Source organism: Carassius carassius, chromosome 2, assembly GCF_963082965.1.
Source record: "Carassius carassius chromosome 2, fCarCar2.1, whole genome shotgun sequence".
NCBI classification, from domain to species: Eukaryota; Metazoa; Chordata; class Actinopteri; order Cypriniformes; family Cyprinidae; genus Carassius; species Carassius carassius.
This window is the reverse complement of record NC_081756.1, coordinates 5,622,182-5,636,362: the sequence shown is the minus strand read 5'-3', so window position 1 is coordinate 5,636,362 and position 14,181 is coordinate 5,622,182. Positions and strand designations below refer to the sequence as shown.

Here is a 14,181-nt window from a genome sequence, read left to right as displayed (position 1 = left end):
ATCATAGTTAAGTTCTTCTCTTGTCATGAATGATCAGTCTCAGTGTGACTGGCAGAAGCTTGTGTGTTTCTGATGCTTCTGTGCAGATTCCTTTAAAACACACACACACAAAAAAATATTAAATCTTAAATTCTATTAACAATAATTATAACAAACTAATGCTAATTGCTTCTAAAAGCTAAGAGATTTTGATGCTTTTTTGAGTCTTTTCATGGTTCAAAATGAATTAAGATTATTTGCTTTTAAGGGAATTTACATTAATAACTGTAGAAAGTACAGAAAATTTCTTAACAGTGCAGTATTTTTCTTATTTGTTAAAAATAGTGATCATGATACATTTCTTCAATATTTCCTCATCTGTGTATTAATACAGAGAGACCAGAAGCTGTAGTGAAGGTGTCTCCAGATCAGCGTGTGTTCAGAGGAGAGACAGTCACTCTCACATGTGACATACAGAGAGGAGGAGTCATTCAGTGGAGATACAGCTGGTTTAAAGATGGAGACACTCGCTATCCATACAGAACAACAACAACAGCAGAGATCAGTTTCACAGCTGAAGTGTCTGACAGCGGTGAATACAGCTGTAGAGGAGAGAGATCAGACTCACAGACATCACACACCAGTGCTGCTCTTACACTGACTGTATCAGGTCAGTCTGCAGATTCACATCTGTTTAATGCTTATTAAAAACAATATTTGTAGCTCAGTACAGTTTATATTTCTACACTGCAGTTTTGTCATCTGTCACTTCAAATGCTTTAAGCTCTTTAAAGTTGGATTCAGATTTGCTGTCAGAGTTTTTATTACTCAAAATCAATCAATGATATACCGTAATTCCTCAAATAAAAGCCGGGGCAGAAGGTAAGAGGCTTTTATTTGAAGCAGGCATTTATTAGAGGCAGGCCTTTATTTCTAATTCCATCAGTTTGATAAGAAATTGTTTTAAATAACCTGTTTTAAATTAAAAGCGATAGCGTTCCAGTGGACAGAGATCATAACATTAGCACAGAATCAGTTCAGAATCAATCACCAAAAGAATCAGATCAGTTCAGACGCTCTGTGTCGGTCTGCATCAGCTCCTCGGTTCTCTAATCAGTCACATCCGACAGAAACGGTTCTCGGTTCAGTGTACTGATGATCCGAAAACCGATGTAGCTGGTTCTTGACTCGTGTACGTTCGTTATTTGGCCATGTTGACCACGCCCCCGGCCACTATAAGAGACCGGCGTTTAATGACTACCGGTTTTTATTTGAGGAATTACGGTAATTCCTTTGTTTTTATTGTTATTTTGTGGTGTAACTCTGCTGGTCTGTTAGAATTAAAACTATGAAAACTTTGTAGTGCAGTTGTCTTTAAAGTTATCGCTCTTGAAAGGGCCTTTATTCATTTTCTGTAAAGCAGTGATTTACAAACCTTTTTCATTTCATTTTATTTTTAGCTGAACGCTTTTGACGTAAAATATTTACTTGAAATATGCCAGATTTTTTTTTATTAATATTTCAGTAGCACTTTTTTTTTTACAGTCCTGTTCCTTATGTTCATACTATGTACTTATTATAGCAATTACAATAACTGTGTAATAACTAGATACTTACCCTAAACCTAACCCTACCCCATGTAGTTACCTTGTATTACCGGAACTTTCTTAGATAAATACACTGTAAGTACACTATAAGTACATGTTAGTACACGTACTGTAAAATAAAGTGCAACCAATATTTCAATAATTTAACAACAGTTGCATGTTCACTGCTCTCTAATATCAGTTAATGGTAGGGCTGGATGATAAATATAATATAAATATAAATTATAATATAAATTTCCTCGATAAACAATAATAAGAGTTTGATAAATGTTCGATACAATGTTTATGAGGCAAATGCAGAACGAAAGAGCTCTAGTCATTTAAAGTGCTTCACTAGGACCGTTTATCTGCTCGGGTCAAAGTTCAAACAGCAGCGCGAGCTTCCAGATGCGTTTCTCACTGATGAATCTCGATCAAACATCGCTGCTCTGAGATCAGTGTGAAGCTCTTGAATTCAGCGAGGAACACAAATAACTCAGTTTACAGTCAGATGATACAGTGCTGACGAACAGCAGAAATACTGTGATACAGTGAGAAGACTTTTTAATCTACAAATCACCATCATTTACCAGATTTCTGTAGTGATGTTGTGTCAGAAATCTGAATGTTTGTGTCGAATTGTATTATGTTATTAATGCAGACATTGAAGCAGGAATAATGGAATAGAATGACAGTAATTTTGTGATCAAGCTATCGTTTAGCGTTTAAATGTATTTACACTGTTTTCTTATTCAAATACCTAGAAGCCATATTCCATTTTTCCCATGGTATTGAGGTGCTGTAATTGTGGTTTTAATTGATTATCATGATCTAAATGTATGCTAATATGGAAGACCAAAGGTTAAAAGCACCTCAAACAGTCAGGGTTAAATTTCCCCAAATGAGATTGCTATTTTTACAGATATTACTGATTTTGATACTGAACATAAATCTACATCTACTTCCTAACTCAAGCTACTATCAAATGTGTGTTTCAAGGAGAAAAATTAAGAAAAACTAATTATAAATATTATCAGGGAACACAAACCTGTTTCTTGATTTGAAACTGTATTACTCATTAAAACATGCTGAACTAAGAACATTTTTTTTATTAAAATATTTATTTTGTTAAGTAAAAAACTGTAAAAGTGTATATATAATACACAAACAAAGTGTTTGTCATGTTCTGATCATAAAGAATAGTTTAAAACCACAAGACGACGTCTGGTTTTTACAACTTTCAAATTGGAGCAAAAATCTGCCTTTAAACTTGAAACTAATTAAATTTGACATCTATCCTGATAATTATCGATACTGACTGGTATGAAAAAAAAAAAATATTGTCATAATTTTTGGCCATATTACCCAGCCCTAGTTAATGGTCACATGACATGCAGATGAACAAATTAAGCATTTAATACTTTTGTGTTTTATTTTGATTTGTTTTTTATTTATTTATTTATTTTTAAATATTTTTATGATTTAATTATTTTTATGATTTAATTATTAGTTTTTCATCAACTAACAACCCCCTGCAGTTTTCTCACAAACCTCAGTTTGGTTAACCCTGCTTTATAGGACAGATACTGTGCAGTTATTAGTGATTTTAAACTTGAATAAAGCTGAATACAGTAAGATTCACACACAGTTCAGTTATTAGTGATTTTAAACTTGTTTCAGAAAGCTGAATACAGTTAGATTCACACACAGTTCAGTTATTAGTGATTTTAAACTGGTTTCAGAAAGCTGAATACAGTTAGATTAACACATAGTTCAGTTATTAGTGATTTTAAACTTGTTTTAGAAAGCTGAATACAGTTAGATTCAAACACAGTTCAGTTATTAGTGATTTTAAACTTGTTTTAGAAAGCTGAATACAGTTAGATTCACACACAGTTCAGTTATTAGTGTTTTTAAACTTGTTTCAGAAAGCTGAATACAGTTAGATTCACACACAGTTCAGTTATTAGTGTTTTTAAACTTGTTTCAGAAAGCTGAATACAGTTAGATTCACACACAGTTCAGTTATTAGTGATTTTAAACTTGTTTCAGAAAGCTGAATACAGTTAGATTCACACACAGTTCAGTTATTAGTGATTTTAAACTTGTTTTAGAAAGCTGAATACAGTTAGATTCACACACAGTTCAGTTATTAGTGTTTTTAAACTTGTTTCAGAAAGCTGAATACAGTTAGATTCACACACAGTTCAGTTATTAGTGTTTTTAAACTTGTTTCAGAAAGCTGAATACAGTTAGATTCACACACAGTTCAGTTATTAGTGATTTTAAACTTGTTTCAGAAAGCTGAATACAGTTAGATTCACACACAGTTCAGTTATTAGTGATTTTAAACTTGTTTCAGAAAGCTGAATACAGTTAGATTCACACATAGTTCAGTTATTAGTGATTTTAAACTTGTTTTAGAAAGCTGAATACAGTTAGATTCACACACAGTTCAGTTATTAGTGATTTTAAACTTGTTTTAGAAAGCTGAATACAGTTAGATTCACACACAGTTCAGTTATTAGTGATTTTAAACTTGTTTCAGAAAGCTGAATACAGTTAGATTCACACATAGTTCAGTTATTAGTGATTTTAAACTTGTTTTAGAAAGCTGAATACAGTTAGATTCACACACAGTTCAGTTATTAGTGTTTTTAAACTTGTTTCAGAAAGCTGAATACAGTTAGATTCACACACAGTTCAGTTATTAGTGATTTTAAACTTGTTTCAGAAAGCTGAATACAGTTAGATTCACACACAGTTCAGTTATTAGTGTTTTTAAACTTGTTTCAGAAAGCTGAATACAGTAAGATTCACACACAGATCAGTTATTAGTGTTTTTAAACTTGTTTTAGAAAGCTGAATACAGTTAGATTCACACACAGTTCAGTTATTAGTGATTTTAAACTTGTTTTAGAAAGCTGAATACAGTTAGATTCACACACAGTTCAGTTATTAGTGATTTTAAACTTGTTTCAGAAAGCTGAATACAGTTAGATTCACACACAGTTCAGTTATTAGTGTTTTTAAACTTGTTTCAGAAAGCTGAATACAGTTAGATTCACACACAGTTCAGTTATTAGTGATTTTAAACTTGTTTTAGAAAGCTGAATACAGTTAGATTCACACACAGTTCAGTTATTAGTGATTTTAAACTTGTTTTAGAAAGCTGAATACAGTTAGATTCACACACAGTTCAGTTATTAGTGATTTTAAACTTGTTTTAGAAAGCTGAATACAGTTAGATTCACACACAGTTCAGTTATTAGTGATTTTAAACTTGTTTTAGAAAGCTGAATACAGTTAGATTCACACACAGTTCAGTTATTAGTGATTTTAAACTTGTTTCAGAAAGCTGAATACAGTTAGATTCACACACAGTTCAGTTATTAGTGATTTTAAACTTGTTTCAGAAAGCTGAATACAGTTAGATTCACACACAGTTCAGTTATTAGTGTTTTTAAACTTGTTCCAGAAAGCTGAATACAGTAAGATTCACACACAGTTAAGTTATTAGTGTTTTTAAACTTGTTTTAGAAAGCTGAATACAGTTAGATTCACACACAGTTCAGTTATTAGTGATTTTAAACTTGTTTTAGAAAGCTGAATACAGTTAGATTCACACACAGTTCAGTTATTAGTGATTTTAAACTTGTTTCAGAAAGCTGAATACAGTTAGATTCACACACAGTTTAGTTATTAGTGATTTTAAACTTGTTTCAGAAAGCTGAATACAGTTAGATTAACACATAGTTCAGTTATTAGTGATTTTAAACTTGTTTCAGAAAGCTGAATACAGTTAGATTCACACACAGTTCAGTTATTAGTGATTTTAAACTTGTTTCAGAAAGCTGAATACAGTTAGATTCACACACAGTTCAGTTATTAGTGTTTTTAAACTTGTTTCAGAAAGCTGAATACAGTTAGATTCACACACAGTTCAGTTATTAGTGTTTTTAAACTTGTTTCAGAAAGCTGAATACAGTTAGATTCACACACAGTTCAGTTATTAGTGATTTTAAACTTGTTTTAGAAAGCAGAATACAGTTAGATTCACACACAGTTCAGTTATTAGTGATTATAAACTTGTTTTAGAAAGCTGAATACAGTTAGATTCACACACAGTTTAGTTATTAGTGATTTTAAACTTGTTTTAGAAAGCAGAATACAGTTAGATTCACACACAGTTCAGTTATAAGTGTTTTTAAACTTGTTTCAGAAAGCTGAATACAGTTAGATTCACACACAGTTCAGTTATTAGTGATTTTAAACTTGTTTTAGAAAGCTGAATACAGTTAGATTCACACACAGTTCAGTTATTAGTGATTTTAAACTTGTTTTAGAAAGCTGAATACAGTTAGATTCACACACAGTTCAGTTATTAGAGCTTCTTAATCCTGCTGCTGGAGACCCAATCTGAACATTAATGTCTCCTTTATCTGACTCACTCAGTTCAGTTCATCTAGCTCTCTGTTAGTCAGACAGTCAGGTGTTAAATAAGAGAGACGTGCAAAACCACACAAAGACACATCCCCAAAACCAGAATTAAGAGCCAATGAATTAGACTCACAACTGTATATAACTGAGGTGACTCACATCCACATTGAGAGTGAATCTGCTGCACGGACAGAAACGACTAAATGTGACGTCTCTCATGATTGAAATGAGGTGCAAGATGATAGAAAGATCAAGAAACAGTCTTTTAACAAGTAAATGCTACAGGAACAGGTAAACTCAGGAGTAAGAATATACAAACACCATCCAAGACTAGAACAGACAGAGAACTGAGGAAAACTAAGGGCTGAAATACTAGAAAGAGTGTAATGATGAAGAACAGAAACAGATGTGTGGCACTAACAACATCCAAGAAGACTAACTAGGGAACTCAGGTACCTGGGAAAACAGGAAACAGGACACTGAAAACTACATTTAAACAGAACAAAAACCCTTATGAAGTCATACATCGACTGTGTGTTGAACACATCTTGAGTGTGTAGCAGTTTTCTCTAGGAGGTTCTCATTTAATATCATGTAAATTGTAATATTAAAGACTTTCCAGTGAACTTCTCCATCTTTAACACTTTCTAGTAGGTTGTGGGAATCTTTAGTTACATCACAATCTGATCCGATCTGATTCTGGGAGTCACGATCCGATTCCAGAACGATTCTTGATCTACTTTTTCCCCTTATTAATTAATTAATAAGTTCACCGACTTGATAATCTTAAAATCCTTACATTTACATATCCTTACATAAGTAATTAAGTACATTTAACAATAATTACAAATTGAAAAAAAATATAAATAATTAAAAAAATTTGTATGTTAAGAATTTTAAATTGTTATAACTTCAAAACATTCAATCAAGCATCAAATAATAAAGAGGAGCATAGAAACATATTACAAACAACAGACAAAGAGTGCTTTCAGTATTTAAGATTATCTGCATTAAGATTAACTAAGATTAGCGTTTTCCATTCAAGAACTGTGAATGATTTTCACATGAAGGACACAAATGATCAGTGAATAACCACGAGAAAACATAATATAAACATAGTAAGAAAAAAAATCATTGGGGACCGGAAACTGTTTGGTTACCCACATTATTTAAATTATCTTCTTTTATGTTCAAAAGAAGAAACAAATCATTGCAGTTTAAGAACAGCTTGTGGGTGTGTAAATGATGACAAGATTAAATTTTTTGGGTGACCTGTCCCTTTAAGTCAGACAGTCCACCGTGAACAACTGAAATGCCTCTCTGCTTTCATCATTAGTTACTGAACAGACACATTGATAACTTTCCTGTTCAGCCCTACATCTATGAGATGAAATTAGATTCAAAATGATTAATAGATGCACAAAATATCAATGTACTACCTACATTATACATGTATATCACGAACAACAAACAAATGTCTTTCAATTTGATTCGGGATTAAATGATTGTGCAGCGATTTGTACAGACATGTTTGCGAATAAAAGTGTTCTGTTCTGCATTAATATATCATAAATTGCTCGTGCAAAAAGGAATCATGCATATGTGAATCGGGTGACACGCGTGCATTAAATGATGTCTAGATCGAGTCGATCTTGTTCGGTTCCTTTGGATTTTGAGACTTTATTTTTCGCAGTTTTCAGCATTTCATGTCCCCCACACTCACAACTACTAATGAACAAGGCCAAGTGCAATTCATTAACGTGCACACGATTTGAAAAATTTGTGAATGTGCGTCACTACACTGAAACAAATGCTTTTCAACCGGTGTCTGCAGAGTTAAGAATTACATGTAATGAACATTTTGTTCAAATAGAGACATATTTGTGAATACAAATGTTATAGTTTGTATTAAAAATCATCATAATTTGAGCATGTAGTGATTCAAATGTGCATTTGTGGATCAGGCAACGCGTATGCATTCATCCACGTCTCTTCTGGGTCGATTCTATTTGATTCATTTGAATTTTGACACTTTGGTTCTGCCCTTTAAGTTTTTCCCAATCCACACACGCACACAGAGCTAGCGATCCACACGCATCTGAGCCAAAGAAAAACAGTGACTATTTATTATTATTAATAATAATAAAAGGGCAATTGTAATCGCTCATTTAAGCCATCAGTGATCGCACATGAAAGTGAAGTGACATTCAGCCAAGTATGGTGACCCATACTCAGAATTTGTGCTCTGCATTTAACCCATCCGAAATGCACACACACAGAGCAGTGAACACACACACACACACTGTGAACACACACCCGGAGCAGTGGGCAGCCATTTATGCTGCGGCGCCCGGGGAGCAGTTGGGGGTTCAATGCCTTGCTCAAGGGCACCTAAGTCGTGGTATTGAAGGTGGAGAGATAACTGTACATGCACTCCCCCCACCCACAATTCCTGCCGGCCCGGGACTCGAACCCACAACCTTTCGATTGGGAGTCCGACTCTCTAACCATTAGGCCACGACTTCCCACATTCATAGTTAATTAAATTATTAAATTAACTTAAACTAAACTATACTAAACAAGTGTTTTATAGGCTATAGCCTATTCCGCGTTGAAGCGGATTGCATAAATAGAAGATTTTATATAAGCTACTTATTACTAAACCATTTTCTGAGTCAGTGTCGGCTGCAAAGATGAAGTTGACTGAACGACTTTATTCTCGATATTTCATTATTTTTATTCTCAATATTTCATTTCTAAATTTTTCTGGATATTTAATGAGTTTAATCTCGCATTATAGGCTTTATTCTGGAAAAGGTTTTTATTATTATTATTATTATTATTAGTATTAGTATTATTATTTGGCCCTATAATCTTCTTCCTTACTCTCTCATTTGGTACGAATCCAAATGTTTCCCTTTCACAATGTTGGCTACTTGAATTTGAATGCTACAGACTATTATTTATTAGGCCTATGTAAACCAGTCTTTGTACTTGACCCGTCTTCACATGAAAAATTATCTTCTTCATGTGCTTGACCCGAGCTCAGGCTGAACGCCACGGATTGTACTGCGAGCTGTTTTAATGAATCAATGTTAATTAAATATAGATTCTATATGTTTGGTTTAATGTTGTAAGCCTATATATAAAATAATAATAAATAATAATAATAATAATAATAATAGCCTACAAGGAAGGAATAACTGACAACGTGCTCCTGAATTACAAAACTCTTATTCAAGTCCATTCCTGATCTAACACTACATTCAGATGTTAGAGATCTCCATCCAGTCACTTTATCAGATCCTGAGACAGAGCTGTTTCAAACAACATCAATCTGTGACGTTAAACACCTGAAATATAGACGTTCTCTTCCTGACGGAGGCAAATATGATTTTAAACCAAAGAATCATAACAACAATAGAAAGCATTGCACAAGCAGGTAAAGTAAGAAAAATAATACTAATGAATAATGGATTAAACTGAAGAACTAAATGATAAATTATTTTAATTATACATGAAAAAAAGAAAGAAAAGAAAATAATAACACAGACGGATAGTCGCTCTGTTGAAGCAGCACAGAGACTGTTATTGAGAATCCTGAGATGCTTCATGACGGAGCCACAGCCTCCTCAAATAAACTGAGATCACGAAACTTACCACTATACTTACATTAAACACCAGCATTATGAAATTACATTAATGTATAAACTATATAGTTTCATAACACATTTACAAAGTAATTCTTTCCACTGAAAGGGCTGTTTATATTTTTGTCTTTCTTCACAGATTTACCCAGATCTACACTGACTGTGACTCCAGACAAAACAGTATTCACTGGAGAGAGAGTGAGTCTGACGTGTGTGATTGAGTCTGATCACAGAGACTGGAGATATGAGTGGTGGAAAGGAAACACATACTACACTTCAATATTTCAGTCGTCTGAGCGTCACACTGTAAACAGAAACACTCTCACTATTGAACGATCTGAATCATCTGATGCGGGTCAGTACACGTGTGGAGGACAGAGAGATAAAAGACCAAACTCATCACAATCAAGCTCTGTTTATCTCTCAGTGACGGGTGAGTTTAATATCATTGTCCTCATAAACTCTCGCTTCTACATGAGAATTCAGATGTATCTGTATTTCAGATACATGTATTTAACATACATTTTTGAAATACAAAATACTATTATATTGTGTAATACTAAAAATCAAATGTAATTTGTAAATACATTGAAGATGAGTATTTTTGTATTTTCAAAATGCATAAACTACTTTGTGCCAGTCAGCCTCTTTATCAGGGTGTGATTTGGTGAATCAGATAGTTCAGACACGACATTCATCACATGAGAACATACAATACATACACATACAACTCAGTGTTGAGTGAGAGACTTTCCTGGAGTAATATAAGGTGAGGATGTCATGGTCAATTGTACATGTTAAAGTTAAAATAGTTTATCATTCACATTTGCCTTCAGTTAAAGTTAGGGTAGGTGATTTTGGAAAGGCTAGCTTTGAAAGAAGATCCCCATCCTCTCTTCACAATCTCTCTGGCAGCAGACAGCTTTTTAAGATTGAGTGTAACTTTATTTCAACACAGAAGTAAGCCGTGCAAACCTGGTGCTCAATGAATGTCACCTTTACAAAATTAATTGATTGTTTTCACCTGTTTATGCAAATATGTTTATAGAGAAAAAAATAATTATTTTAATCACTGTCTGTCAGCATCAGTTTAGTTTAATGATTGAGTGCATTTATGAAGACACTGATGAATGATACAGCACAAAAATAAAAATAAAAATAAAAAAAATCCTTGGAGCATATAAAGTTAAATGCTATATAAACAATTTCTAATTTTAATATATACATTTATATAAACGTTCTAATTTGAATAAACTTTATATACAACAAGAACTAAAAGGAAAAAAAAGAAATAGTGTTTTGCAATTCTTACATGTCAGGGGAAGGGAAGATGTGTAAAATTAAAACAAAAGCGGTTCTACACATCTAAGAGTATATATATATATATATATAATTATTTTTTGCATTCAGAAAAGGTCCAGGGCCTATACAGATAACTTCACTGGATTGCCAGTTTCACATGTACTTTCTGTATTTTCAAAAAAAAATTCTGTATTTGTATTTAAATCAATTTTTCCATATGATATTTTTGTATTTTTCATGTATTTATGCCCTTCTCTGAAAACAACATATTTACTGTAAGTCTGATGATCTAATGTTAAAACACATTGTTCATAGAAGAGAGCATCACTCTCTCCACATCTCTCCTCTTTAACATCAGTGTCACATGAACACAGGAACTCAGATGATCAGATCAGAGCTCTGCTTCTTCTTTCTTCACAGATTTACCCAGATCTACTCTGACTGTGACTCCAGACACTGCTGTATTCACTGGAGAGAGAGTGAGTCTGACGTGTGAGATTGAGTCTAACAGAGACTGGAGATGGAGAAATGGCCTGACAGACCGGAGATATGACTGGACACCTGACTGGAGATATGAGTGGTGGAAAGGCAGTGTAAAGTTACAGTCGTCTGATCGTCTCACTGTAAACACAGACACACTCACTATCACAGCAGTAACTACATCTGATGCGGGTCGGTACACGTGTAGAGGACAGAGAGATAAAAGACCAAACTCATCACAATCAAGCTCTGCTGTTTCTCTCTCAGTGACGGGTGAGTTTAATATCATCGTCCTCATAAACTCTCTCTAAATGTTACAGATCTGATGAGAGATTCTCAGATGTTACATTCACACTGCTGATAAATACACTTGTCTTTTCTTTAGAGAGTTTAATTCTGTTTTATACTCTTTAATATTTATTTAATACTGTTTAATAATATTGTAACTTACTAATGGGATTTTTACACGTGTTCAAAACAGTTCGAGCAAAACACAAAGAAACTAACTGCAGGAATCTCAACATGTATTTTACATTTGAAGTAATCTTAAAAACACAAAACTCATCCTGATAAAAACAGAGAGACACGATAAAGGTGAAGATAAAGGCTTCTGTCTGATAAGATAAGTGAATGTTTCCCCTTACAATTAAAGAGAAGATCCCAGTAAAGATAAAATTTATTCACAAAGCATCTCAACCCTTAAAAGTGTTAGAAGTAGGGAAGAGGACTTTTAAGAAGCGGAAGAGTTTATTATCAAGACGAGAAAATAGCTGAAAGAAGGAAAGGGTGAAGAAATGTTGCAGAAAACAAGACACAACATCTATCTATCTATCTATCTATCTATCTATCTATCTATCTATCTATCTATCTATCTATCTATCTATCTATCTATCTATCTATCTATCTATCTATCTATCTATCTATCTATCTGTAAGGTTTTTGCTAAAATCTTTATACAGTTCCCTCCATACGTATTGGAACAGAAAAGACAAAATTGCTTTCTCTGCTGTGGAGTCAAGACATTTGCAAATATGATTAAAAGATGAATATGCAACAAAACCACAGAATGTCACATTTTATTATTAGGTCTTTCGACACATACATGTTTTACCAAATAAAAATGACAGCACTTTTAGAGTTCATCCCACTGTTTGATGTGATCAAAAGTATTGGAACAGTTGAATATAAGGCAGTAAAAGATTAAAAGCTAATATTTAGTTGCAGATCCCTTGCATGACATTAATCAGAGCAGTGCGTCTGCAGCTCATAGACATCACCAGACTCTGGGTCTAATGCTTTGAAATGGTGGTTGGTGATTTTACAGACATGCTCAGCCCCGCCTCTTCACTAAAATGAAAGTTTTGTCTTTTCCTCACTCAGAGTTGCTCTCAGATTGGTGCTGAATCACTCTTAAACTAAGATACCTTGACTATAGGATTCCTTTTTTTTTTTTTTTTTTTTACATAATTTCTTCATTTTTATTAGGTTTTGCTTTTAGATATATTCAGAAATTATAAAAGAATACTTTTGTCAAGATTTAGATATTTTTGGTTTGATAAATGTCAGGGTCCACCAGCGCTTCCCCAGCTCTTGTTGATTTGTTGTTAAAGCGGTCCACACTTGTCAATCTGGAGAAATTTTTCAGTTGCATAGTGGCACAAAAGTTGCTCTCCCCATCTCACATATTATCAAAATTTGCTATATTGCAGTCTTACGAGATATTTTCTCTGTGTGTGTGGGCAGGGCAACGCTGATGTGAAATCGGGATGCTCGTCACAATCTATATAAACAAATTGGCAAAATCATTAATTTGAATGCTCCTGGCACAACATGGGCTCTTAGATTTAACCTTAAACTAGAATAATGATTTCTCAAAATATATCCAGGTGTAGGGAAAACAAATACACCTGTAGAGCAGGAAAACAGGTCCTCCAACACACACGAATACACTTATCTGGGTCTCAAAATAAATTCAACAGGAATCTGGCTGTGAATGATCTGAAAGTAAAAGCAATGAGAGTCTTTTACATTATTAAAAATACAAATCAAATGAAAGTCAAATTCAAACCTGGCTAAAAATCCTGAGATCAATAATCAAACAAATTGCTCTTTATGGCAGCGAGATAAGGGGATCCCTAAAAACCTAATGATTTTCTAAATGGGAAATTCACACTCTGCACACTCAGATTTGTAAGAGCATCCTAAAAGTAAACCAAGCACCACCAAACAACTCAAGCAGAGCTGATTATTAGGACAATCCCCTTATTAATCAGTTTTCATAAAGAGCTCTGAATATCTGTAAGCACTGAATATCAGTGACCCAAACACATTATACAACTACAGGAAATTACATCATCTGTTTGAAAGATGCTACTACAGTACAAAAAAAGATGAACCTATATTTACAACTGAGAAGAGATTACAAACCAGCAGAAAACCTGAGCTGTGTGAAAGAGCATTGAAACTCTCTTCACAACAACAGACACAGCTTGGTTCCTTGAAACAGTTTAATTCTTCGGGTCGTCTTTACGCCGTGAGAAATGCATTCAGAAATGAGCAAAGTACAAAAACATCAACACAAAAATGGCATTTAACGCTATAACTGATACTTTCGTTACATTTTACAAACAAATACCTCGTTGGTCGCTTGTCATGAAAAGAGGTCTTTTAATCCCTGAAAGTCTCATAAAAGTCACTTTAAAAGTCCTTTGGCTTTGAACATGGCCGTAGCCAGGCTTTGAAAA

At 33.6% G+C, this 14,181-nt stretch overlaps 1 protein-coding gene across 1 annotated transcript in view; it reads left to right on the top strand.

The window, feature by feature from the left end:
- Positions 1-14,181, top strand: part of LOC132096067 (carcinoembryonic antigen-related cell adhesion molecule 5-like) — a 124,104-nt gene that overhangs the window by 89,916 nt on the left and 20,007 nt on the right. The window contains exons 4-6 of the mRNA XM_059501195.1: positions 374-649; positions 9,795-10,088; positions 11,378-11,710. Of these exons, the coding sequence (XP_059357178.1) occupies positions 374-649; positions 9,795-10,088; positions 11,378-11,710 (903 nt within the window). The remainder of the gene's footprint in view (positions 1-373; positions 650-9,794; positions 10,089-11,377; positions 11,711-14,181) is intronic.